The sequence below is a fragment of the Epithele typhae genome (assembly GCF_022376455.1).
Source record: "Epithele typhae strain CBS 203.58 chromosome Unknown BXZ73scaffold_4, whole genome shotgun sequence".
Taxonomy (NCBI): Eukaryota; Fungi; Basidiomycota; class Agaricomycetes; order Polyporales; family Epitheliaceae; genus Epithele; species Epithele typhae.
Genome location: NW_025954195.1, coordinates 379,225 through 402,919, shown reverse-complemented (window position 1 = coordinate 402,919; position 23,695 = coordinate 379,225). Strand labels below are relative to the sequence as shown.

The following is a 23,695-nucleotide window of genomic DNA, read 5'->3' as shown; positions in this document are numbered from 1 at the left end:
CTCATGAATGCAAGCAGAACATCGATTCCGAGATTCGCGCAGATGTACGCGCAACAAATCTGATTCCGTAGGAGAGATACATGCATACATACAAGCGTCCACGTTCGCCAGTAGAAAGGCGATAGCGAAGTAACAGTTGTAGTCCAGGCGTCCAGTTATGAAGACATAACGATAATGATACATCATCAGTGCATGATAGCATCGGGAGGCGGGTTGAGGTTCCTCTCCGGATACCTGCGGGGGTGGGAATGACATTCAGCAGTCAAGTAGATATGAAAATCACAAAGGCACTAACTTGGCTTTAATTCTCGCCCTCATGTCTTCCTCGTAAATCTGATCCGCTCCGAGCTGGTTTCCGAGCGTCAGCCACCTGCAACGACCGCGACGTCAGTACTCTCTCGCGCGAAAGAATGGCCGTTACGCACCCAGGCCGGGTGTTGTGCTTCCGCCCGAAGATCTCAACTTTGCGTCCCCCCGGACACATGCGCTCGATCATCCCGTACACCTCATCCGGTTTCCTGCTCGTCTCGCGCACCTCGGAGACAACCACGTCCGTGTCGAGCCCCCTGTTGGCCCACGATGGGAACTTAAGGGTCCCGTGCTCGTCCGTAACCGTCTTCACCCCGACAAGCATGTGCTCCTTCGTATGATTGAGCCAGTGCCCAGTGCGTCCTGTGCGGATGACACGCTGGAGCTGGTTGGTCTTAACCCAGACGACCTCGTCCACGCGGGTGTAGCCCCAGAAGCGGAGGCACTCGCGCCCGACTTCCATGGCGCGGCCAGTGACCCAGAGGAAGAGGAATCCTTCGTCCTGGAGGGCTGGGATGGGCATGGCCCGCATCTCGTCGTCTGTCATCGTCCCGTAAGGCAGCTGTTAAGATGCTTCAGTACGAACAGCGGATGTTGATGGTCGTGGAACATACACTCATGTGGATATCCCATGGGGGGTCTGCCATGATAACGTGAAATTTCCCTAATACCGAGTAGTCAAACCGACGGAGGTCACAGTTGATCCACTGAGCTGGCAGCTGGCGACCAAGTCAGCAGGTACTTGTCCATCGAGTGTCAATGGCTACGCACTGGTTTCGAGAGCGTCTTCATGGGCCCGAGACCCAGCCCCACCTTGTAGGGTTTCCGCCTCGCCACAGATCGCTGGTCCACCATTCCCTGGCCATCGTTGACGTCCCAGTCGACCTCAAAGTGAAGATATCGACAGGGCGCCTTCTCTTTGCCCCTCCCGCCTGCTCCCAGTCCGCTCGGCAAGCTGACAGGACCAGAACCTTGAGCACCGTACTGCATTTGCCTATGGGACGGCAACGGCGGAATCGAAGGCGACTGTGCGTAGGTTGGTTCCGAATAGCATGTGTTGAGGTAGGAACAGTGTCCCAAGGTAGGGTCAGTGTGCGGTCGAATGAGAGGACGGAAATGTATGCGGTCACAGATGGGTGAGAGGCCTTTCGAAGGACTCGACGATGCATTCGACTCGGCACGGGCCCGAGCGCACTCTTCCTTGGTTATGCGTAGGCATAATGGCTCGAAGTTCCCCGTAAGTGAGCGAAACTACAAGGATGTAGAATAACCACTGAGATACGTGTTGGTGTGAAGGAGAAAGAGTTGCGCACCTGCTCCGCCAACAGCTTTCCCTTGGCGGTGCTCTGCTGCATCAGCCCATACACCTCCTTCATGACCTTGTTCAAGCTCTCCAGAGTGCCGGGGGGAGGGCTCCATCGCACAACTTTCTCCGGGGTTGACTCTTCAGCTTCCTGCGTCCGACCTACGGCAGAGTCATCGTCCTCGTCCACGGGGCGTTTGCGCTTGCGAGGCGGCGATCGTTCTGGCTGGCTGGTCGACACGACGCCCAACTGCACGTCCATGACGGTGAGACCGCCATCTGGGTCTTCATCCCTCGACACTACAATCTTGCCGCAGTCCCAATGATCCGCAAGGCGTTCCAGGATACGGTCGAAACGCGCGAGATCAACAAGGCGAAACCTGGGCGATGGCCCAGAGCCGGGGACCACTCCAGGGGAAGTACCGAGCGAGATGACGTGTGTGAGGAGGTCGAAGGACGAGATAGGCGTCTTGACAGTGTTCCTGGAGAAAAGAGATTCAAGAGCAGTGGAAGCGATCACTTTCAGTTTGTCTTCGATCGACATGGCATGGACGAGCCAGGTGTGGGATGAGGGAGCACTGGGTATTGCAAGGCCACGGCCCATGGGCCATAAGCGAGACGCGACGCGCTCAGAGGGAACCAAGTCATGTGCGCCCACCCGCGAGCTGAACAAAATGCATAACCTTCACCCATACGTCCCTACCGCAGACATCTAAAAATGCGGCAGGAGGTAGTGCAATCAGACAACCCCCTCGCCTTTTACTAGGGGGTTCCGTGTTCTGCCTCCATCATAATGCCGCATACCCAATTTTTCAGTTCACAGCTCTCCTTGAGCTCCGGCGCTTCGAGCGTGTCTTTCATTTTGGCAATCTTGCACTAGCCTAGCTATATACCGGCCTTCATCTTCTTGTTTTCCACCGCCTCCCTACTCGCATTGTCTGCCTTTGTTGGCTACTCATTGTTGCACAGTTGAAGCATCAAGTGAGCTGCCCTGCGAGTTTTACGAGTATCGGTGGCAGCATTAATGTGCAAGAACGTCGCTCGCCAGGATTGACGGACACTCATAAACTCTTCACATCGATTCCAGGATGACGTCTATACAAATGCATACATGCTACAACTCCCACACACGTTTTTACGCCGGGACCTTGATGCCAACCTGGAAAGCCGGACGAGCCAACGCAGCTTCGACCCATGCCTGGTTCGACAACACGTCAGACCACATCGATCCTTCACTTCGTTCGTCGGCGGACGCACCTTCACACGTGGCCACTCATCAAGAGATTCGATCCCCGCATAGTTGTGGATCCTGATCCAAGGGACGACGTTGATGTCCGCGAGAGAGTAAACACCGCGACCCGGGCCAGCGAGCCAGTCGCGATCCTGGAGACGGATTTCAAGCACGCCATAGAGGCGTTTCGTCTCATTAAGGTAGCCTTCGCGGTGGCAGGTGAGCATCATGCCTATCATTATGCACAGGTGGACTACTTACGCTTCTTCGCATAGGGAATGTCTTCGGGTGCGAAATGGTTGAAGTGGTTCGCCTGGCCCTGCATGGGACCCACGCCACCGTGCTAAGGAATCCAGTGAGTACAGCATCCTCCTGCTCTGCTGAAATGGAAGTGGCTCACAGCGAAGAAGATCCACTGCAGCATCTCGCTGTAGTCGTTCGGCTGCGACTCCTTGTCGAACCCGAACTTGCCCTCCTTGTCATAGTGTTGCTGGAGGTAGAGCAAAATCGCCGCGGTCTCGAAAACGCTGAAGTCTCCGCGCGAGCGGTCGGTGATCGTCGGGATGCGGCCGTTGGGGTTCAGCTTGATGAACCACGGCTCTTTCTGCTCGTTTTTGCTGCCGATGTCAATCTTCTGCGTGCTGTAACAAGGGCAAAAACGTTTGAATTCGGCCTCGATCCTGAACTGAGCAGGGCCATGTACGTACTCATATTGGAGACCGTATGCGGTCTTGAGCTCTTCAAGAAAAACAGATACTTTGTGGCCGTTGGGCGTGCCTGCAGTGTATAGCACGATAGGAGCTGACATATTACTGGTCGTTGATACTTCAAGGGCTTTGGCGGATAAATGGGCTTGAGGCGGGAAACCGATGTGCGAAGCGGATTAAACATGCCCAGATCTTATATTGAGTCCATGTTCCCGTACTTGCTCTAAAACAAGCCAGACGCCACGGACAGGACGAACGTCATCCAGGCGGGTCGCTTGCTCAGCAGCCAGTGATCACTTACTCATCCTTGGCGTGGGTGCGTAATCCCTCAGGCCCAGGCCCCGGGGCTCAAACGTTCAACGTTCATGTGTCCCTTGGGGCTCTGTATGAGAAGGCGGGTGATGCGCTCACGATGGCGAGCTTTCCTGTACCCTCGATGACAAACCATTCAAGCCACAGTCAATGTCTCAGTCTGCAACTCTACGCCGAGCAGAAAGCTTGCATCGTGACATTCTTACATGCTCAATCAGTCCGTACTTATACAACAGGGATATCGTTCGGTTTAACGCATGTCATCAAACCGCAAATCTCATCATGGCGCAAGTCACCATCGCAGGCAATAGAAGGGTCTGCCACGGGGTCGTGTGGCCGAACAGAAGGGCAGCATTCGACCCTCCATCCCCGCTAGGTAAGCCCGAGCCTCCATGAACAACGCCGGGGGTGTAGTTGGCATCAACCTGGGGTACAGTCGCGCCGATATACTGCTGACCCAATGGCGTGATAGAACCCTGGGAAGACATGAGAGCATTTGCCTAATGCCACACCAAAGACGTGAGCGTTGCCCCACAATTTGGATCACGGCGGGGCACCGGGCCAGCCACGCACCTCATTCACTCCTTGGAGGTTCTCCATAGCGCCGAACCATCCGTAGCGTTCAACCCAATCCGTGCTATCCATGAACGCTTGAGTAGAATTCATGAAGTCGACCACGTCTTGCTGCGAACACTGCATATCCGCGTTGTTGAAATTCTGCAACACAGTCAGCAAATGCGATGAAAGGAGGCACCTGCGGGTCACGGACCTGGCACGCCCATTCCGTTACCCACATCGAACGCTGGAACGTGTTGTGGTAGTCTTCGAGGTATTCCATGAAACCGGTCGAGTTGATGTCGTAGTAGTGCACGGCAATGAAGTCAACGGAGCAGCCGCCCTGGCACGCATCCATGAAGTCGAGCAGCCACTGTTTCCCTGCCGGCGATCCGCTTGGGGCAGGAGATCCCAATTGAACGCCCAGCCCACGGAGCGGCTCGATGTGCGCTTTCCAAAGCGCGGCGCCCTCTTGAGGGTCGATGTTGGACTGCCCTTGGATTTCTGGCTCATTGAAGCCCAGGACGTGGGTGACATGCAGGTCTTGAACGGTCTTGTTGATAGTTCCATCCCACTGGTCGACTTGATTTGTGCCCCAGAGCATGGGAACAAACTCGAGGTCGGCTTGGGTCGGGGAAGGGCTCCACGTGTAATACCTACATACTTCTGAGACGAAGGACAGATACGCAGAGACAAGTAGACGCACCATTGAACCTTGCCAGTGCTTAGATACTGATTGATATCGTCAGCATTGCCGTTCGGCCAAGGCAGCCCAGCCTTGCTGGTGTTCGTGACCGCACGCGCGTTCACTGTGGGGGTATCGTTGATAACAAGCGCCGAGGCACGGCAAAGAAAGGGAGTGAGCAGCAAGGCGGCTATTTGGTAAGTCATGGTATATGTCGTTCAGATGTCGTGAGAGGTGATCCGAAACTAGAAGTCGGCAAGAAGGGGAATCGTGGCCTGGGGGGCGGAGCCGGAGGCTCTTGTATAGTGCAAGGTGTGGAGTCCACTCCAGGCACAGTGGAGAAGGAGATTGACCACGGCGATAGAACGTCATAAGTAGAAGCGTGCACGTCGGAAGCATGGCGTACCACGTTGTGGACGCGGAGTGAGAAGGCGATGCCCAGATACATTATCCGTACGCTATAGTGACATGCAGTGTCTGCAGGCAACAGAGAGCGCATCAGCAGGGAGCATAGACAAAGGGGTACTCAACACACCTAAGCATGGTCATATGCAACTAAGACCCAGTACGTACGGTCTCATTGTCCCATTTAACGGCAGCCAGATGGATGAAGGACGAACCTCCTGGACACACCCACCCGGTATCCTAGCCCGATTCAGGAGAAGGCTGCTCCCGAGGTTTTGGGGATGACGCAGGGATGTCGATATTATTCCCCCGGAATCTCTTCCTCATGTCGAGCTTTTTGACCTGCATAAGCCAAGACTATACGGCTCAAGACCGTTCAGTAACAGGCGTACCATCCCCCGTTTGCATTCAAAAGTTGCCATCCTCAGAGACTTGCATGCGTCTGGGAGCTCGTCGGTGTGGTTCCGGAGGCAGTCGGAGGGGAGATGGCCTTGCTTCATGACACAGTCTGAGTACAACACGCACTCCTTGAGTGCAGCTAGCAGATGAGAGCAGGACGAGGACATGGCGGAAGGCAAGGCGTGCCACTGCGGTCCGACGAATTCCGGACGCGCGCGTCGGCCGACTTTGCGCTTGACGGCATTGTGGCAGCAGCTGCTTTCTCAGCCGCATTCTCCTTCTTGCTCTGACCACGCGCGATGCCACTACCGCGCGCATTGCGCGCGCTGGTGCGCACGACTCCTACAATTTCCCCTGTATCAGCGCGGCAGCTCATAGCAGTCACCGGCTCACAAGCGGCGAGTTCTTGAACGGCCTTACTGCGGCCTCCCTTCCAAGTGACCCCAAGGGCACTTCTTCTCGGCGTTCTTGCACGCCCAGGTGCGCACCCATGCCATTACGTTGTATTTATATCACGCTCACGCCGGCACATTTCAGGGAAGGGTGATTCACGATATATTTCTTTGGGCACACACTACACCTCAAGGCAAGCCAGGGTACCTCGTCGAATTTGATGCGACACCCTCGAAGTAGGCCCCCTCCTGCCATGGCTGAGCGTTTTGTGCTTCGATCGAAAGTGAAGCTTCGGGATGTAACTGAGGAGTACGACGTCTGGGCGGCATGGGGGTCCAAAGACACCTGGGAAGCAGAGCGGCAGTGGATTCACGCTGCAAGCGGGGTGATCGAGCCCGTCTGGGATAAGGGCGCTGGATCACCATGGGGGTCAACGGAGTGTATCATGCAGGACCGGAGGGCAGTAGGATGGGCGGCGACTGCTGGTGAGAAAGGGCGATACTCGTGAGTTCTCATGTTTGTATCTTCGCGTTCTCGATGCGAGTGAACGGGTTCAGCGCTAGGAGACCATGACGTGCTGGGGACAGAAGCATACACCTTGCATCGAATGCTACAAGGAGTGCCTGAAGGTTCGACAGACATCCCGCCATTGCAAGCCTTCCCTATGGAGTCCAACTTGGACGTTATGGGCGGGCGTGAGTGTCGTGCTGCACGTGCGCGATTTCTACGCTGACATTATGTGGATCGTGCAGTTGATTTTCGGAAGGGTTGCTACGTCGGGCAAGAGCTCACAGTCCGCACCTATCATAAGGGCGAGCTGCGAAAGCGCATACTTCCGGTGGCGCTACACAGGACAGACACGACGTACGTCGGTTTGGTGCAATATATGAATCCGTATCTGATGATACCGCAGACTGGATACGATGGAAGGATCTCTGGATACAGCCCCGCAACTACCTCCAGATACTAAGGTTAAGCCTGTTCCCACCGATAGTGACGACAGACAAAGATCCCGCCTCCGGGGCACCGGGAAACTGCTCACGTCGACGCAAGGCGTCGGGCTTGCTCTCATGAGGATGGAACAGGTTGATTCTGCGAGTCAAGGACTGCACAAGTTTATTGCGTCGACGTCTGAAGGACAGGATTGGGGAGTGACGCCGTACTCGCCCGACTGGTGGCCCGCTTCCTCTTCCCAGCAGTAGACGTCTTTGCACGGGATGCCTGAGTCATCTCTGTAGAGTGTTTTTAAAACTTAGCCACTTTATAATCCGTATGACCCTCTCCCATCGAACAACTGAGCAATATAGTTTTCATGGCAGCATCGAGGACGAGGTCATCACGCTTCTACAACAACATTCGTGAATACATAATTGCCGTCATGACTGACCGACGCATGGAAATTCCAATCTGCATCGCTGGACCGTACTGCTGGATGGTATTCGAGGAATGGCTTTCGTTTCGTGTCTGCAGAGAGACCGTGAAACGTGAAGTCTTTCCATGTCGGAATAGCAGCAGGGAACAGCGCCTTGTACGCAGATTCCTTGACGCTCCACCTGAATTCGACTTTCAGCTTGTGCAGGACATGCAGAAGACGTGAACTCACCTGACTGCGAGGTATCGCATGCGCCGCTCCCCGCAGGTAGCAGGAATCTCGTTCCAGACCGACAACTCGGTGTCGCTCAGGATGCGACGTGCAAATCTGGCTTCCCCTCGTCTTCCGACAAGCGCAATAATCCGAGGGGCATGTAGGACGTCGACGCCAATACCGAGAATTCGCATGGACGTTGCTGGTGGACGTTGCTCGACAAACGCGGGATGGGCCGGGCCGGCGTGGACGCTCGCCTTGCGCGCCGACGTCACGCGAAGTTCCGCGTCGCGCTCGCGCTGCCTTGAATCCCTCTCAAATACACCACATGCCCAGCAACCATCCCTGAGACTCTGGATGCTTTCTCGAGCGAGCGTCTTGCTTCTTCGGTCAGGACGGGCACGCCCATTCGCCCTCGCGTTCTCGGGCACATGCCGGACACGCACTCGCATCGCGTCCTTCCATTGCACTTCCCAGCACCAGATGAGACAAGGGCCGGGTTGACGGCGCACAATGGTACTCTGCTTTGCTTTCTTTCTCCTGCACGCCACTCAATGGTACTAGGTCCATACCCTACCCGGACCCATACATGTGGCGGCCTGGACCTTGTGGATGTAGACAAGGAGGTTGTACTCATGGGCTGGCTGGTGTCAAAAGGGTGAGCACCGAATGCTACGTGCAACCTCCCTCTCTCAAGGTCCGTGCAACCACTAGAAAGCTTGGGAAGAAGTTGTCTTTCTATGGGCTGCGAGATAGTCATGGCACCGCACAGCTCATCATGGATGCTCGAGTCCTCGGAGAAGACAACCTCGCTGCTGTGCGAGCCATCTCTCCAGAGTCGACTGTTCTTGTGAGAGGCTTGGTGGTCGCACGTCCTGAGTCACAAAGACGGTCGGTGCGTCTTTGCGTCTGACCTCCATCCCATGTATTCATGCCGCACTTCAGGAACGCAGCGGGTCGGTCGAAGTGTCAGTCAAGTCGTTCATACTCTTAAATCCCGCTGGCGAGTTACCTTTCTCCCCACACGACCCCGAAAATCTGGTACGCCCCAATCCCCTCGCTCTATGATGCGCAGCTGAAATACACGAACAGGCGAACGAAGATCTGCGGCTCCGTTACAGATACCTTGACCTCCGCCGAGCGGAGCTGACCGCTAACTTGAAGAAGCGTAGCGAAGTTGCGTACCTAATCAAGGACGAACTTCGGCAAGCAGGTACGCTAGCGTACGATCGTTGGAGTCCATCGTGTGTCTAACCTGACACTCCGTAGGATTCGGGGAGGTGGAAACACCTATGCTGTTGAATTCCACTCCCGAGGGTGCGCGCGAGTACCTCGTCCCCACTCGCGTCAAGCAATCTCCAGGCGCGCCCGCCGGACCTCAGTTCTATGCCCTCTCCCAATCACCCCAGCAACCCAAACAACTTCTGGTTGTCTCGGGCGCCGTTGACCGGTACTATCAGTTCGCTCGCTGTTTCAGAGACGAGGATGGCCGGAAGGATAGACAGCCTGAGTTCACACAAGTGGATCTGGAGATGGCATGGGTCAATTGGGGCCATGCGACACGACGACCGGGTGGCGAATGGGTGGTGGTGAAGTGCGCGACGTTGTCGAGCGTGTTATTCGCCGAGTGTGGCATGAGATCGAAGGTGTAGATCTTCCAGAGCGATTTCGAGTCATGACCTACGACGAAGCGATGCGCAAGTACGGTTCGGATAAGCCCGACCTTCGTTTCGGCCTTGAGGTGAGTCTCTAGTATGCGATCATCGTGCATGAATCAGAGAGCTGATAATTTCACAGATTATTGACCTCACTTGCGCGGTGCCTTCTCCGCTCCGCGAAGAGCTGGTCGCCAACGGCGAGGTCATTGAAGCTCTTGCGGTCAACGCCCACGACGATCACCGTCCGTTCCTCGCTGTCGCTGACGACGTGGAGGTCCCTCCAGAGGTCAAGCGGTACGACGACCCAGGTTCGGAATGGAAGCAGATTTACAATCTTGTCAACGGGTGTGCACTGGAACCCGGTAAGAGCGTGGTATGGACCGCAAGGCGGCCGAAGAAACCTGACGTAAGTTCTTCCCCTCGCCAGACACCTAGACTAAACTGACGAACCCCTCCCACGCACAGGGCGGCTGGACCCCCCTCGGCCGCGTCCGCCTCGCACTCGCCGAGGCAGCCCAGCGCCGCGGTGCCTTGGCCCTTCCCGCGCGCCGCACTTCCTCTGGGTGACCGAGTTCCCGCTGTTCACCCGCGCGGATGCGGACAAGGACTTCCTCGCGCACGGCCGCTGGAGCGCGACCCACCACCCGTTCACCGCCCCCATGGCCGAGGACGTGGCCCTGCTGCGCGCGGGCGACGTCGCCGCCGTGCGCGGCCAGCACTACGACCTCGTCCTCAACGGCGTCGAGGTCGGCGGCGGTTCAGTCAGGATCCACGACGCCGCGCTGCAGACGCACGTCATGCGCGACGTCCTGCAGCTCACCGAGGAGGAGCTCGTGCGCTTCGGCCACCTGCTGCACGCGCTGACGTGCGGCGCGCCGCCGCACGGTGGGTTCGCGTTCGGTGAGTCTAGCGTTTTTCTGGCATATAGCAGTTTCATGATACTTAGGCTGCCGGGGTATTTGCAGGCTTCGATCGTCTCATGGCCATGCTCTGCAATTCGGCGTCGATCCGGGACGTCATCGCGTTCCCGAAGACCGCCGCTGGGACCGACTTGCTCTTCAAAAGCCCGTCTCCGTCCACCGCGGATGTCCTCGCGCAGTATGGATTGAGTCCGAAAGGTTCATCATAGATGTACCACGCTACCCTTAGACGTATACTACCGTTTGACTATGCTCCACATAATCATGTTTCTGCGCGAGCTAATGGAGAGCACACAACACAGCACTTATCAGTAAATTATACTGGACATGTACATACGAACGTGAAGACATGGATATCGGGATGTGGTGATCAACGTAAGTACATAGCGGTAAGTGAGAGTCCGTAGCGTAAGCAAGCGTGTCAACCGCACATCGACTTCGAAGAGGTTCGACGGATCGGGGCTAAAGACGAAGCTCGAAGCTGGGAGTGGAAGATGGATACGGGGGTGGGGGAAAGACGTTGCAGAGGTATCGCAGGCATGCACTGTGTGCAACTTGATCATGCGGAGAGATGAGGGGTCGGATCGTACCTCATGAGGAAGGCACGGGTGAAGGGATAGCCGTGTCGTCCGAGTGCGGGCTCCGGCTACGCTCGGGGGACTCGAAGGACGGCATCCCTGGGGACTGGGTGCGCACTCGGAGTGTGTTACGTGGAGTAGTGTCCTCACCGCCTACGCTCTCCATGCCCCCATCCGGTCCGCCGAAAGTATCTGGGAGCTTGCTCGCCCACACGGCGGCGTCGGACTGGCCATAGTCGGGGGACTTGCCGCTTGAGGACGAGAGGCTTACGCCAGAATCTGTGGAGAGGGTTCTTGCGTGGCCTTCTTCGCCGTCGACTGCGGTGCCGTTTGGTCGTGGGGTGCGGGATGCGCCACCGGACACGTCCTCGTCAAGAACGGAGAGGACGCTGCGGAGTTTGGATTCCGACTTGCGGGAGTGGTGGGAGTAGGATGCGGAGGGGTGGGAGTGTCGCTTGGTGGGACCTGCGAGTCGTATAGCTGGAGGCGAAGCGGAGCGCACCGGAGATGTAGTGCCAGACGCAGTGCCTGTGCTTGCTGGTGGTGAATTCGACGGCACATCGGCCCAAGCCGCAGCGGTATCAGGGAAGAAGCCCCCTGTGCTCGACCAGGAGTTCTTGCTTGAGGGAAGCCCATCACTGCTTTCAAGTTCGGGGGTAGACGCGGACAAGGGACTCGGGGCTGTTGAAGCGTTGTTGGCGATGACAGACAAGGGAGGGAGGATGGTGAAGATCTGGTCCTCCGCGGGAGGCGGACCGTAGGAATCGAAGGGGTCGGGTATCGTTTGCAGCATTGGCTCTATCACAGGATCAGAGCTAGAGAAGCACCGGCGTTAGAAGTCAAACGGGTGGAAAAGAACACTAGAAGCATACGCTTTAGAGGTAAGCCTGTCAAACACATCCATTGTGGATCGCACGACCAGGCAGACTTTCCCTTGTACGAAGTCCCACACCTCCTCTTCGTGCTCAACAATCTCCTGATAATGGCTGGCCTTTAGCTCATCGAGCTCGTCGACTTGTCGCTGCAAGACAACCAATGCTTCGCGGAATGACTGAAGGTCTAGAAGGAAAGTGCCGATACCATGAGTAGTAGGCAGATGGTATCACAGATGAAGACTTACTTCTGCCCTTCTGCTTCATGTTACCCATTTCGGTTTGGCGGATAATTTTGCTCCTCTCCCGCAGAGCTTTCTCGTATCCGTTGGATCGATCCTACATAACGACTTCAGATGAGAAACATGCACAGAGTCAATGACCTCACACTACACTTACCGTGACAACCGTGCGGTAATTCTCCAGGTGTTGCCGGAGCGGTTTCTCGAACTGCTTGTCGAGCGTTTCCGCCTGTATGCCGCAGTTAGCATTACGCCATAGACAACGGGCTAGATGACTCACCATGACATGATAGTGATTGCCCATGAGATGGTGCAGGCCCGCCGCTGCCTGCATCCGGGTCCCAGACTCGTAGGTTGGGCCCTTGAGCCTGGATTCGGCTCAATATAGACATGTGCGGGAAGGTGGTAGAACGGACATACCCCGAGCATATTTCCATCGCATCCGCAAAGCCTGCCGTTGCCCTAGCCATGTTCAGAAGTGCAGCACGGTACGTCGCGCACTTATTCAGAAGCTGGAAGATAAGGTGGTAGTCAAAGCATGTTCGGGAGGGTGAAAATAGCTACGCGACGTACGTCATCGTAGGACTGTAGGCCAGCCTTGAGGTCCGCACGAGTTATAATCTTCTCTGGGCCTTCGGGACCAAAGTTGAGGACGGAAGCGTTCGTCGTCTCGGTAAATGTGGGAGAGGGAGGGCCAGGGGACACATCACGCTTCGAGGAGAGGGTCTTGGTGCGGAGAGAGCGTACGCGGGGCATTGTCGACAACCGGCAGGTCTGACGGGACGACGGAGAGGGTGCCGGCGACGGCGGCGAGTGGAAGAGGGGCGGAGGGGAGGGCGATGGAGGATGGAGATGGTGCAAAGGACGCTCATCTCGGGAAGCATGGTCTCGGCAAGCGCAGTCATCACGTGTCCTTTCTTTCAGCAGACGCTCATATTCGTATCTCTCCCGCTCAACCTTTCCTATTCCGCCTCTAACCTCTCTTCCATAGACGTATGATTCATGTTTCTTTCCATTTCAAACAGGATCGAACTCCTCCAAGCATCTCTCAAGAAATTGAGCAGCACCCTGTACTTTGAACCACCCTCCGTCGGTGCTCCGTTCTTCAACCTTCGCTTCGTTGTTTGAGCCGGTGTACTGAGCGATGACCCCTACGTACTCCTCTTCTCTTCCTCTGAACTCGTTTGTGAACTCGAATCTGATGAAGTTCCATCCCCGCGGTATTGCGCCGTCTATCCGCACCGCATCGTTGAAAACGTCGTATTCTATACGACTGAAGTCGAAGCCCATCCCTAGTCCCAAAGCCTTCGTGTATGCCTCCTTCAAGGTCCAGATGAGGTAGAAGCGCCGCAGTTGTTCCCGTGACGACAACGGCGATGAGGGCGCCTTTGGAAGAAGAATGAGTCGTTCTCGGCTCGTCAGCTTGGAGACAACGGTAAGCAACGAATCATTATGACACGACAAAGTTCCCTCACTTGCTCACTGAATATCTCGACGAAACCAGAGAAGTTGTCACGCTTGTCTAGGTGCAAGCGCATCACATCCAGGCCGACTCGGTAAGCAGGAGGGTCTGGATAGAGGTCATCCCCGCTGCTGAGTGCCATCCCAACGACCCCGTTGTCGTGAGTGATGTTGTAGCCGACAGGTGGATTTAAAGGCGTCGTCTGCGGGGAAGGAGTCAGAAAACGGGCCCGAGCGTGTCGAAACTGGGACACACAATATATGGCTTCCCAGCCTGTGTCCTCGAAAATATCATATCCGCCAGTGCAATTCCCTTTTCTCTTAACATCCTTCGCGGCAGCAATCGACCAATGAGTCCACCTAAGCCAATGTCGGCTAGTGGTTACCCAAGAGTGGAAGATACTCACGGACACTATCCACTCGATGGTAGTACTTCTGTAAATGGATTTTGGATTCATCGTCGACAAGTGCAAGAGCCTTGTTGTATAGCTGTAATGGTTCATGAAGTGGTGCTCCTCATGACTCTGGCGCCCGTGGGTTCCCGTGCTTACCTCCTCAAGATCGCCAACCACAGAGGTGTCTAATGTGACAATACGTACTTCCATAGCTTTCTGGTTTGAGTGAGGTCTCGAGGTCGTCGATCGAGTCTGAAGGTAGCAGAAAAGCGCTTGGCAAGGGTGCGAGATCGAGATCAAGGCCCGCTCAAACCACACACGCCTCGGGCCGAGGATGGCCGCTTATCGCAGCCTGACAGAGGATGCTCACTCTGCGCTAGGTTGCCACGATCGAGCCTCTCCAATGCGGACATATACGCAGGTCGTTCAACTTGGCTGTTATCCTTCTCCAGGGCCACCGCACATACACACACCGATGTTTTCTGCAACCGACACTTCGACACGCCAATTCGTATCCCTGGGGATGTTTATCGTGGATGAGTTCGAGTTCAGGGACGCAGAAGGTAATCTCACAGGGAAGACATTGCCTGGACAGGTAGGTTCCCAAGCGTCCCATCCCAGCATTCAGCTGAGTTTCGATCGTAGATTGGAGGAGGAGGAACGTACGCTGCCATAGGGGCGCGGATCTGGTAGTTCCGTTAGGAGTCAAATGCTAATCCGTCCTTACTTTGCAATTGGATTCGCAGGCTACCACCTCAGGCTGTGGGCATGATTATCGACAGGGGATACGACTTCCCGCCGCATATTCAGGCAGAATTAGATCTTTACGGGCCAGACATGTGGCTTTTCCGCGACGATCCCGGTCGTGGGACGACGAGGGCCCTGAACTCCTACAAAGGCGAATTCAGAGAGTACGTGTTCGCATCGTGTCGGAGACACAATCTGATCCTATTGCAGTTTCGAATACCTGACGCCACGAGTGCGCATAACGCCGAACGACCTGGCCAATACTAAACTCGCGCGCCCGCGAGTCCTGCACTTCATCTGCTCGCCCACTCGGGCAAGCGTCATCCTCAACGAGGTCAAAGCGCAGGAAGCATGGCACCCGACCACCGTCTATGAGCCCATACCTGTGAGTTCCGGAAGCCCCCACTGTTGGACGGAGCGTACTGACAAGAGCTGTCAGTACCGCTGCGTCCCTGAACAGCTCCCCGCTCTCCAACAATGCCTGCCCGACGTCTCCATTCTCAGGTGAAGACCTCTGCCCTGGTGGCTCGCGCGCGTGTATCGCTCAACTTTGATCCCGCAGTCCGAACGCGGAAGAAGCCATGGCACTGCTTGGTATGCCAACGGTCGAGCCTACCAAGGAACTCGTCGAAGAGGCATGTGGCCGGTTCCTGGACATGGGAATCGGCCCCCGCGGCGCCGGGTCGGTGATCATCCGCTGTGCGCACATGGGGGCGTGCATTGGGACGCAGGACGCACCATACACCTGGATTCCTGCCTTCTGGACGCCGAATGACGCGCACAAAGTGGTCGATGTCACCGGTGAGCAGCTTATGCTGCGTCTTTCCAGAAGTGTAGGGCTGACGAGCACCCCAAGGCGGTGGCAACAGTTTCCTTGGGGGTCTGGGAGCCGGTCTCGTTTTGAGCGATGGCGACGTCAAGGAAGGTAAGTTGATCAGACTGCATATTGCCACGCACAACCTCGCAGCAGCTGATGCATATTCTCAGCGGTCCTGTATGCGATGGTATCAGCATCGTACATCATCGAGCAAGAGGGCCTACCCCGCTACACACAGGTCGAGGATGAGGGTGTTGTGGTCGAGAAGTGGAACGACGGATCACCACAGCAGAGATTGCAAGAATTACAGAAACGTCTAGTGGAGGAAGATACAAAGTGAATAAATCAGGGTCAAATTACAAGAGAAAACATGGCGGGGGAGAGAAGATAGCAGTGATGCACGTAGAACGATGAGCACACGTCATGCATGCACGCAGTGATGATACAGAGGGATGTGTCCATCATGAAGCCACAATGCAGGGGCGTGTCCGCGAAGGCAGGGATGTAGGCGGACCGGGATCCAGCCAACGCAACAGGGGAAAGAATTCATTGCTGCGCGGTGCGGAACTTCTCGCGACTCTGTGCGAATAGAGCCTCTTGCTGGGCCAACAGCTCCTCCTCTGTCAACCCCGACTGCTCGAGCTTGGAGACCTTCCTCTCCCGGTCCTGCGAACGGCCTTAGTTGGGGCTTACAACGAGAACGGCGACCACGCACCTTCTGTTGCTGCTTGTGGTCTTTTAGCACGCTCTCCACTTCTGACTGGAATTGCTCGAAACCCAGTCGCTGGGCATAAATCAATTGGCACGCGTACTCTCATAAAGGGTCCACGACGCGACGCACCTTGAGTGCGGAGATAATGTGCTCCGGCGCGATCGTCTTCTTCGACTCCTGCTCGCATATCTCGTTCGCTTCAGACGAAATCAGGTGGATGAACTCTGTTGCCGAACAAGGACGCGTCAGGGGACGTGAGACGTGCGAGATCGCAGCGGCAGCACTTCACCTACACAACACTCAATGACGAGGTCCCGCGTGTCCTTCGCGCAGGTAATCTCGGGTGGCAGGAGCTCTGCGCGCGCGATGAGCTCGGGGCGCGGGGCGCCGCGGGGCGAGACACGCACCCTGGATCATTTTGGTGACGGTGGCCTTGGGGAGGGAGAGGTCCTCATCCGAGGGCATGCCCCCGGCCTCATGGTCGGACATGGCTGGGGAACGAGAGGAGGCTTCGCAGGGGTCGGGCGCGGGCGCGAGCGCGGCAGTGGGTGGGACGGGCGACGGGCGCGGGGGGCTCAGGCGGCGGAGGCGGGGTGGCGGGGGCGACGGAGCGCTGCAGGGCCAGGGCACGTTTATATCCGCGCGGGTGAGCCAGACTTGCCCTCGGAAACGGACGCCGGGCGCGCTCGCCTCTGCCCGCGATCATTTGCGGGGCGCCTGCTGCCGCACGTGTTCGCTCGCCTCGACCCGCGTCCTCGCTTCACGCCCGCTCGTGCCTCCCTCTCATCCCTCCTCGTCCCCGCCCTCCGCCGCCGGCCATGTCTGCGGTGCGTCTGCCCCTTGCCGACGAGCGCGAGATGCGAAGCTCATCACCCCCTCCCCACAGGTCAACCCCGTCAACCCCAAGCCATTTATGCAGGAGCTCACGGGCAAGCCCGTCTATGTCCGTCTCAAGTGGGGTCTCGAGTACAAGGGCTTCTTGGTCAGCACCGACGGGTACATGAACCTTCAGGTACGTCGTTACCGCTTCTTCTACGTGCACCCCGCTCATATGCCTCGCTAGCTCGCCAACACTGAGGAGTTCCAGGACGGAAAGTCAAATGGCGCGCTTGGGGAAGTATTCATCAGGTGAGTTTGCTCATCTCCCATAAAAACTTTTTCCTGGCCTGACACTCTGACGAAGGTGTAACAACGTGCTGTATATTATAAGTGTTTCTCTTTGGCCGCGAGTGCTCTTTCAACTCATATGGTTGTGGGTTTTACAGAGAGGCAACAGACTAACGTCCAGTGCTCGTGTAATCGATGGATCCAGTCGCAAGCTCCGCTCGCTATCACCCTTCTTGACAAGTCGTCCGTGTACAATACTTCTTCCTGCCTCGTCGGCCCATCATGTACGTCTTCTGGTCGCAATGAATGGCTGCTATCGTCAAATCCAGCATGCTGCCTCGTGTGGCAAATAAGATATGTCCGATATAAGAACGCGAGTACGCTGGGGTTGGCCGGCTTGACAAAGCGCATAACGGGTGGACGGGAGGAAAAAGTCTAGGTGAACAACCGGTCAGGACGTCTACACTACTCCTCATTCTTGTGCGTGATGGGCATATTAAGACCGACACGGTTGGCAGTTTTCTTCACCCTATCTTCAACTGACAGGCCGAGCAAGGGGTTGTATCGCTCCAATAGCATCTGCGTATGTCACGGATCAGCTGAATGCGCTGCACGATCCAGGAAGGCGCGTACCTTGTGCATCTGTTGCGATTTCAAGAAGGTGGTGACATTGCGCATGTCACGCTGAAACTTCGCGTCATCCTGCGCTGGCTGCTTTTCCTCGAAGACTGTCCGCAAATGCTGGGAGACAACTTTGGGGCGCGTTGCTCGTGGATAGATCGCCTGGCGAGGACAGTGACGCAAGTGAGTAGACGAGGGATGCATACGTGGCACACAAAACGTACCGCGCGGCTTACTTCCCTAACGATGCTCCGGTAAGCGTGCAATCTTTGTGTCACCATCACGCAGGCTAACCTATGTGGTAGTGAAAGTGAAAACACAGAGCGCTCGGCTTCGCTCAAAGGCCTGGCGTCGCGTACACGGCGCTTAATGCATTATAAACAGGTCACGTGAATACCTATGTCTTGGTATTGTGCACCCAAAATGACACGCTTGGGCACCCACCTCATTGTCCCTCCGCATCCACAGCCGATCGACGCGCCTCGTGGTACGCTCTTATCACTGCTCTTGCCATTGTGGTACGCTTCAATTTGTCACCAAAGCCGCTTCCCCTTTTGAACTCAACCAGTGCCCAAGGTATTTAACGATGTCCGGCGTCCTCCCCACCCCCATCAACGCGTCCGTCACTCAAGCACTTGACCACCACTCTGCCCGCGCAAGAGGACCACTAGCCTCAACGATTCCCATCTCTCTACCCGCAAAATATCCCAACCTTCTGCATCTTTCCCGCAATGCGCTTTCGATGCCCGTCGAGCTCCGATTCCTCTCTCAGGAGGACTCCTAGTGTTCAGGAAATGAATGTGAGCAATCTCTCTCGGAAATCGTTGCCACTCGGGTCGGGTCGGCTTTTCCCACACATTTGAATGGTCTGACCCCCCACCCCCCTCCCCCTTCACCAGTCTGTGCCGGAGGTAGTCCCTCCTCGCAAGAAGTATGCCAGCGCTGCCGCGAGGGCGGCTAGGAACCCTTCGAAGCAGAACAAGGCTGCAAAGAAGGAGGAAACGCGCACGAATATGGTCGCTGCTATTCAGTCCAACATTCATCAGTTCTCGGTGGTCTGGATTGGCAATGTCAGTGCATCGGTAGCGGTGCATTCGGTTTTCTGACCACCCGGTAGATCCACTCTGATGTCGAAGAAAGCGACCTCCGGGAGTTTCTCAATGACTGTGGCCCGATTGTGCAGATCGTGATGCGCACTGCGCGTGGCGTGGCCGTGCCCACGAAGCACCTCCGGGGCACATTTTTCTCCGACAAACCCGAGGGCATCCACTACGCCAACGTCGTTTTCCAAAGCCCCAGGTCTGTCCTCTCGGCTCTCAAGAAGAATGACCAAGTACTGTGCGGCCGAAACCTCATCGTAAGTGTTAGTCATCGTAGTGGTCGGAGTGTCACTTACCACCGTCCATTAGATTTCGGTAACGTTCAACGATATGCCCGATGCTCTCACCATCGCGGAAGACATGGTTAATCCCCCCATCGATAGACGGACAAGGTTCCAGAAGGGCATCGGGTTCGCGAAGTATGTGTCTGTTTTGGTCTCTCGGTGCAACTGCTTGCTGATTTTGCTGGGGCCACGTAGGCGCCTGACAATCGAGAGAACCGAACGAGTTGTGAATCTGGTTCGCAGTCCTGCACCCACAGGTACCAAGCGTACCCTCACGCGGTCGTATGCACGCCCCACGCTGGCTGCAATGGACAGGAGTATGGCGAACCTGGGGCGGGCGTAGTTCCAACGCGCCACTCAAGGACTCAACAACGGCGGACTCACAGTGCATAAGTAGTTCCCTCGGGCACTTAAGGTGACCAGCACTGCCGTTGGCGATCAGACCAGGCACAGGCCACTGCGGGCGGGACGCTCGCCCTATCCGGAATTGTTTGAATGTTTAGATTCCCTTGACCGCCACCAGCGCCTCTACGGGCGTTTCCACTCGTTTCCCCTCCGTTATTTTCCTTCGCCTCGAATGGCCTGCAGCACGCTGCGGCCGACCACGCTCGTTGTTAGGATCCCATATGTGTAGCATTTCCTCGACCTCTGTAGTACTCAGTATGATCAATGCCACGTTGTATGTCTTCCAGAAACAGGAATCAGGTTGTTTGATGTTTGGTAAGCAGGCATCAAACCCAGCCAGAGCCGACGCTGTAGACGACCTCCGAGCGCGGCCTCACAGCTCTCGTCCCCACCACCAGCTCGCCCTCGAGCTGTCCTGTCTTTCGCTCGCTCTCGTCTCTTTCATTCGCATGGCATTCTCTTGTTAGTTGGACCCCAGGCGTCACAGGTCCGTCTCCCCTCTTGCCGCCGTCCTGCAGTGGCTCATCGCCTCGGCAGTGTCGTCGTGCTCTCCCCTCCCCTCTGTAATTCTGTACCCGTCCCATGGATCCTCCCTCTCGGAGTCCGGCGTTAAACCCTGCTTCCACGCCGTTCTTTCCTGGTGCTATGCGCCTCAGCGAGGATGACGCCCTCGGCCCTCTCGGTGGCTACAGACAGTCCATATCTCGCGACCAGCAGTACAGCACCTCCTCGTCCTTTTCCCTGTCACCCTCGGACTACCTCACTCGCGCACCTCTCCCAGCCCCCACACGACGATCGGCGCATTGAAAGCGGCCTGAAGATACCCTCCCCTGGCGAGCTTGCACGCCGCTCTCCGAATCTCCGCCAGTCGGACATGGACAGGCCAACCCTCGTCCACCACGATTCGGCACGCGAGCTCAACATATCCCCGAGGATGGACGTGCCCGTCGACGGTGATGAGACCGACACTCCCGGACCGACATCTGTCCCGATCCCCATGAAAGGCATGAACGGCCAGCTCTCCGCGCCATCTCTCTACACCAACACGAACCTCCGCAGCCGGGAGAGGCTGGGCACGCCACCAGTGATGCAGGAGTCCACCAGCGGACGGTCGGCATTCGTTCACCCCCCGTTCGTGTCCTCTTCACCTGCGTCCTCTTTGGACTCCGGCAGCCACTTCGCCCCCAGCCTCGAGTTCTCAGTCTCGTCTAGCAGCTTTGACTCGCAGCTCAAGTCCTCTCCGCTGATGGTTGAGGTCCTCGAGCGTCTGATGCGTCTCGAGGCTGCCCACCGGGAGATCTCGCGGGATCTTGGAGATGTGAACCGCAAGGTGGACATCCTTGTCGAGCGCGCTCTGCATCCCATGAGCAATGGGTCTGGCATGAACGCCCCGGTTGAGTTCAAGGATCCCTTCGCACCGTCGTCGACACCAAGTGCCAGCTTCTCCGCCCCCGGAATCAATGGTCCGCGTGGCTCCATCGCGAACATCGCCCCAAACCAGAACCCCCCAGTGGACGACATCACGACGATCTCCAGCCGGCTCAACACGCTGACAACTTCAGTGGGTCAGCTCCTCGCGCTCCAGACGCAGCAAATCCAGGTGAACAACGCCCAGATGCTCGGGGGTGGCATGCCTCCCAACGAGCTCGTTCCTGGACTCCCTCCAATGATGAATCCCACGTTGCTTGGCCACGGCATGCCTGGGCAGTCCAACACGAGGCACAATCCCCGTGCCTCCAACCTGCCTATGCGTACGTGGTCCACGGGTAACCTGGAGATCCCGATGCGTACCACGGAGTCACCTGCGTCAATGGCCAGACAGGACTCCCTCTATCGCGACAAGAGGCGGTCGGTTAGCGGCATGATGCGTCGTGAATCTGTCGGGGTGAGTTCACGTTGACTGCGGCTGGATTGATTCCCATCACTCATGTACCCACGTTATAGGGTGAGAGTCTCTCCGGAGGGTCCCGCGACGGTGGCCCAATGATTACCAAATGGGAACAGCTCAACCTCGCGCCGGAGTTATTGCGTTCCCTTAGCACGTTTGGGTGAGTGCGCCGTATGTGGGGTAGCGCGCCGCCTGACGCTAACTCGTACCCACTAGCGTTGGCCCCCCGAACAAAATTCAACAGCGGGCACTGCCTTTCCTCTTGCGTGGGTCGGACATCATCGCTCAGGCGCCGCCAACCCAGGAACGCATCGCGGCCTATGTGATTCCAGCCATTCATATCGCTGTGACGCATGGGTCGAACCGCGGTGGCCCTCGGGGGCCTTTCGTGGTGATGATTTCCACCACAGTCGATCAGGCTACTCAGGCCCAACGCATGATCAGGGACCTTGGTGGCCCTATCGGTATCAAGTCTGCACTTGGTGTTGGTTCAACTTTGGGCGGTGGTGACCTCACTCAAGAGCTCCGTCTTCTCCAGCAGAATGTGCCTCACATCATCTGTGGTACCCCTCAAAAGCTTCATGCCCTATTCACGGCCCCAGGGGGACTTTCTGGCGCGGACGTCAGGTTCTTGGTGCTCGACGAAGTCGACCAGCTCATTGCTAGGAATCTGCATGAGTTCGTCTTCAACATTATCAAGTTGCTTCCCCCGCCCCGCTCTCGTGCCCTCCCTAACAGCAACACACCCGGCTCGACGCCCCAGATGCCGTTCCAGAACTTCGAGGCCAACAGCAGCTCATCGTCCCTCCTCACTCCATCGCAGAGTCTCACGCGTCGTCTCTCGAACATCGGCAACTCCCCGCCTCTGGACGGGGGTATGAATGGCGCTAACTCGGCGATCGAGCGTCAAACGGCCCTCTTCTCGAACACGGTTCCGCAAGACGTCCTCAACCTCGCCTCCGCGATACAGCTCCGGGAGCCCGTCCGCGTGCTCGTGCGCCGCGACGGTAACGTGACGCACGCGGACACCAGCCAGGGTGCTCGCGGACTGCGCCAGTTCTATCTGTACCTCGCCTTCACCGCCAGCGGCCGCTCCGACGCGCCGCTCCCTCAAGCTGGGCTTGGAACGATCGGCTCGGGCCGAGGTGCTATGAGCGCGGAAACGGCGCAGGCGCGCGAGTGGAAGCTCGATGCGCTCGCTGATTTGTTCGACGATCTGGACCTTCCGCAGGCCATTATCCACGTGGGTGGCATGGCTGCTCTGGATACGGTGGTGTACAAGCTGTCGAGCCGTGGACTGGACGCTGTTCCTTTGGTGAGCTTTCAGGTCGTTTCTCCCTCGTGCACCAGACTGACCTTCTTCCTTCGTAGCACGGTGACATGAATGCTGGCGCGAAGCTCGCTGCTCTGAACAAGTTCAGGGCTACTCCTGGAATTATGCGCCCGACGGCCACGAAAGTCCTCGTCGTTTACGATGTTCAAGTCAAGACGCCCGAAGTCTCGCAGATCCCTCTCGTCATCAACTACGGTAAGACGGTCGTCTCCTATCGGCCTTGACATGCTGACGCCGCGCACCCAATAGATTTGCCCAAGGCTGTTGAAGAATACGCGCACCGGTAAGAACCTGTCCCTTTCCGTGCCCCCGCAGAGCGCTGAAAGTAGCTCTTTTAGTGTCGCCCCGGCGATTGCTCCGACTTACTCTCGTGCTGGTGTCGTCGTCAACTTTGTTACTGCGACCGGTGGTGACGTTGAAATGCTCCGCTCCATAGAATGTTTCTACAAGATTAAATGTGTATGTGTCCATCCTTGGCTGTATCACCGAACGTCCATCGCTGACGTACCTCTCTTCCACAGCCTGAAGTTCCCATGAGCCTGCGCGATATTGTTTGATTTCACGTATCCCATGTGTGTATCCCTATAACGCCCGCTTTCTCGATCTCCTAGCTGTCCGCCGATTCGTGCTGCCGTATATCCTATTTAAGTCAGCTGCATAGCGCATTCTAC

At 56.7% G+C, this 23,695-nt stretch overlaps 12 protein-coding genes across 12 annotated transcripts; 4 read left to right on the top strand and 8 right to left on the bottom strand.

Annotated features, from left to right (window-relative positions):
• Positions 1-185: 185 nt before the first annotated feature.
• On the bottom strand, positions 186-2,156 carry BXZ73DRAFT_40665 (MT-A70-domain-containing protein; the record flags this gene model as incomplete). Its single annotated transcript, XM_048018621.1, has 6 exons — positions 186-234; positions 296-370; positions 426-871; positions 924-1,028; positions 1,081-1,560; positions 1,623-2,156. The coding sequence occupies 6 exons, from the start codon at positions 2,154-2,156 to the stop codon at positions 186-188; spliced, it is 1,689 nt and encodes a 562-aa protein (XP_047881940.1).
• Positions 2,157-2,747: 591 nt separating this feature from the next.
• Positions 2,748-3,651, bottom strand: BXZ73DRAFT_87522 (glutathione S-transferase C-terminal-like protein; the record flags this gene model as incomplete). Its single annotated transcript, XM_048024603.1, has 5 exons — positions 2,748-2,810; positions 2,870-3,048; positions 3,105-3,186; positions 3,244-3,484; positions 3,551-3,651. The coding sequence occupies 5 exons, from the start codon at positions 3,649-3,651 to the stop codon at positions 2,748-2,750; spliced, it is 666 nt and encodes a 221-aa protein (XP_047881939.1).
• A 474-nt stretch (positions 3,652-4,125) lies between these two features.
• On the bottom strand, positions 4,126-5,308 carry BXZ73DRAFT_97169 (glycosyl hydrolase catalytic core-domain-containing protein; the record flags this gene model as incomplete). The annotated part of the gene is made up of 4 exons (XM_048027279.1): positions 4,126-4,362; positions 4,436-4,579; positions 4,632-5,073; positions 5,124-5,308. 4 exons carry the CDS (start codon positions 5,306-5,308, stop codon positions 4,126-4,128), a joined length of 1,008 nt encoding a protein of 335 aa, XP_047881938.1.
• A 439-nt stretch (positions 5,309-5,747) lies between these two features.
• Positions 5,748-6,073, bottom strand: BXZ73DRAFT_40776 (cytochrome c oxidase assembly protein PET191-domain-containing protein; the record flags this gene model as incomplete). The annotated part of the gene is made up of 2 exons (XM_048018642.1): positions 5,748-5,840; positions 5,900-6,073. 2 exons carry the CDS (start codon positions 6,071-6,073, stop codon positions 5,748-5,750), a joined length of 267 nt encoding a protein of 88 aa, XP_047881937.1.
• Positions 6,074-7,375: 1,302 nt separating this feature from the next.
• Positions 7,376-10,671, top strand: BXZ73DRAFT_87521 (tRNA synthetases class II-domain-containing protein; the record flags this gene model as incomplete). Its single annotated transcript, XM_048024602.1, has 10 exons — positions 7,376-7,397; positions 8,449-8,542; positions 8,599-8,779; positions 8,830-8,925; positions 8,977-9,097; positions 9,154-9,456; positions 9,480-9,625; positions 9,682-9,948; positions 10,115-10,427; positions 10,508-10,671. The coding sequence occupies 10 exons, from the start codon at positions 7,376-7,378 to the stop codon at positions 10,669-10,671; spliced, it is 1,707 nt and encodes a 568-aa protein (XP_047881936.1).
• Positions 10,672-11,053: 382 nt separating this feature from the next.
• Positions 11,054-12,910, bottom strand: BXZ73DRAFT_40812 (uncharacterized protein; the record flags this gene model as incomplete). The annotated part of the gene is made up of 7 exons (XM_048018649.1): positions 11,054-11,855; positions 11,913-12,099; positions 12,161-12,251; positions 12,312-12,383; positions 12,435-12,522; positions 12,575-12,666; positions 12,728-12,910. 7 exons carry the CDS (start codon positions 12,908-12,910, stop codon positions 11,054-11,056), a joined length of 1,515 nt encoding a protein of 504 aa, XP_047881935.1.
• A 261-nt stretch (positions 12,911-13,171) lies between these two features.
• On the bottom strand, positions 13,172-14,220 carry BXZ73DRAFT_97165 (uncharacterized protein; the record flags this gene model as incomplete). The annotated part of the gene is made up of 4 exons (XM_048027278.1): positions 13,172-13,576; positions 13,630-13,818; positions 14,027-14,104; positions 14,167-14,220. 4 exons carry the CDS (start codon positions 14,218-14,220, stop codon positions 13,172-13,174), a joined length of 726 nt encoding a protein of 241 aa, XP_047881934.1.
• Positions 14,221-14,485: 265 nt separating this feature from the next.
• BXZ73DRAFT_87515 (Ribokinase-like protein) lies at positions 14,486-15,914 on the top strand (the record flags this gene model as incomplete). Its single annotated transcript, XM_048024600.1, has 8 exons — positions 14,486-14,642; positions 14,663-14,699; positions 14,757-14,921; positions 14,968-15,142; positions 15,197-15,261; positions 15,320-15,558; positions 15,614-15,682; positions 15,745-15,914. The coding sequence occupies 8 exons, from the start codon at positions 14,486-14,488 to the stop codon at positions 15,912-15,914; spliced, it is 1,077 nt and encodes a 358-aa protein (XP_047881933.1).
• Positions 15,915-16,120: 206 nt separating this feature from the next.
• On the bottom strand, positions 16,121-16,775 carry BXZ73DRAFT_97163 (histone-fold-containing protein; the record flags this gene model as incomplete). Its single annotated transcript, XM_048027277.1, has 5 exons — positions 16,121-16,240; positions 16,290-16,358; positions 16,416-16,510; positions 16,576-16,641; positions 16,694-16,775. The coding sequence occupies 5 exons, from the start codon at positions 16,773-16,775 to the stop codon at positions 16,121-16,123; spliced, it is 432 nt and encodes a 143-aa protein (XP_047881932.1).
• Positions 16,776-17,178: 403 nt separating this feature from the next.
• On the top strand, positions 17,179-17,491 carry BXZ73DRAFT_2840 (uncharacterized protein; the record flags this gene model as incomplete). The annotated part of the gene is made up of 3 exons (XM_048017754.1): positions 17,179-17,298; positions 17,350-17,414; positions 17,470-17,491. Coding segments are annotated over 3 exons (207 nt in total), but the record flags the coding sequence as incomplete, so codon positions are not given.
• Positions 17,492-17,858: 367 nt separating this feature from the next.
• On the bottom strand, positions 17,859-18,295 carry BXZ73DRAFT_97161 (uncharacterized protein; the record flags this gene model as incomplete). Its single annotated transcript, XM_048027276.1, has 3 exons — positions 17,859-17,972; positions 18,027-18,176; positions 18,239-18,295. 3 exons carry the CDS (start codon positions 18,293-18,295, stop codon positions 17,859-17,861), a joined length of 321 nt encoding a protein of 106 aa, XP_047881930.1.
• A 2,090-nt stretch (positions 18,296-20,385) lies between these two features.
• Positions 20,386-23,581, top strand: BXZ73DRAFT_87513 (uncharacterized protein; the record flags this gene model as incomplete). Its single annotated transcript, XM_048024599.1, has 9 exons — positions 20,386-20,546; positions 20,614-20,955; positions 20,977-21,688; positions 21,748-21,851; positions 21,908-23,006; positions 23,063-23,219; positions 23,274-23,307; positions 23,363-23,483; positions 23,546-23,581. 9 exons carry the CDS (start codon positions 20,386-20,388, stop codon positions 23,579-23,581), a joined length of 2,766 nt encoding a protein of 921 aa, XP_047881929.1.
• Positions 23,582-23,695: the final 114 nt, after the last annotated feature.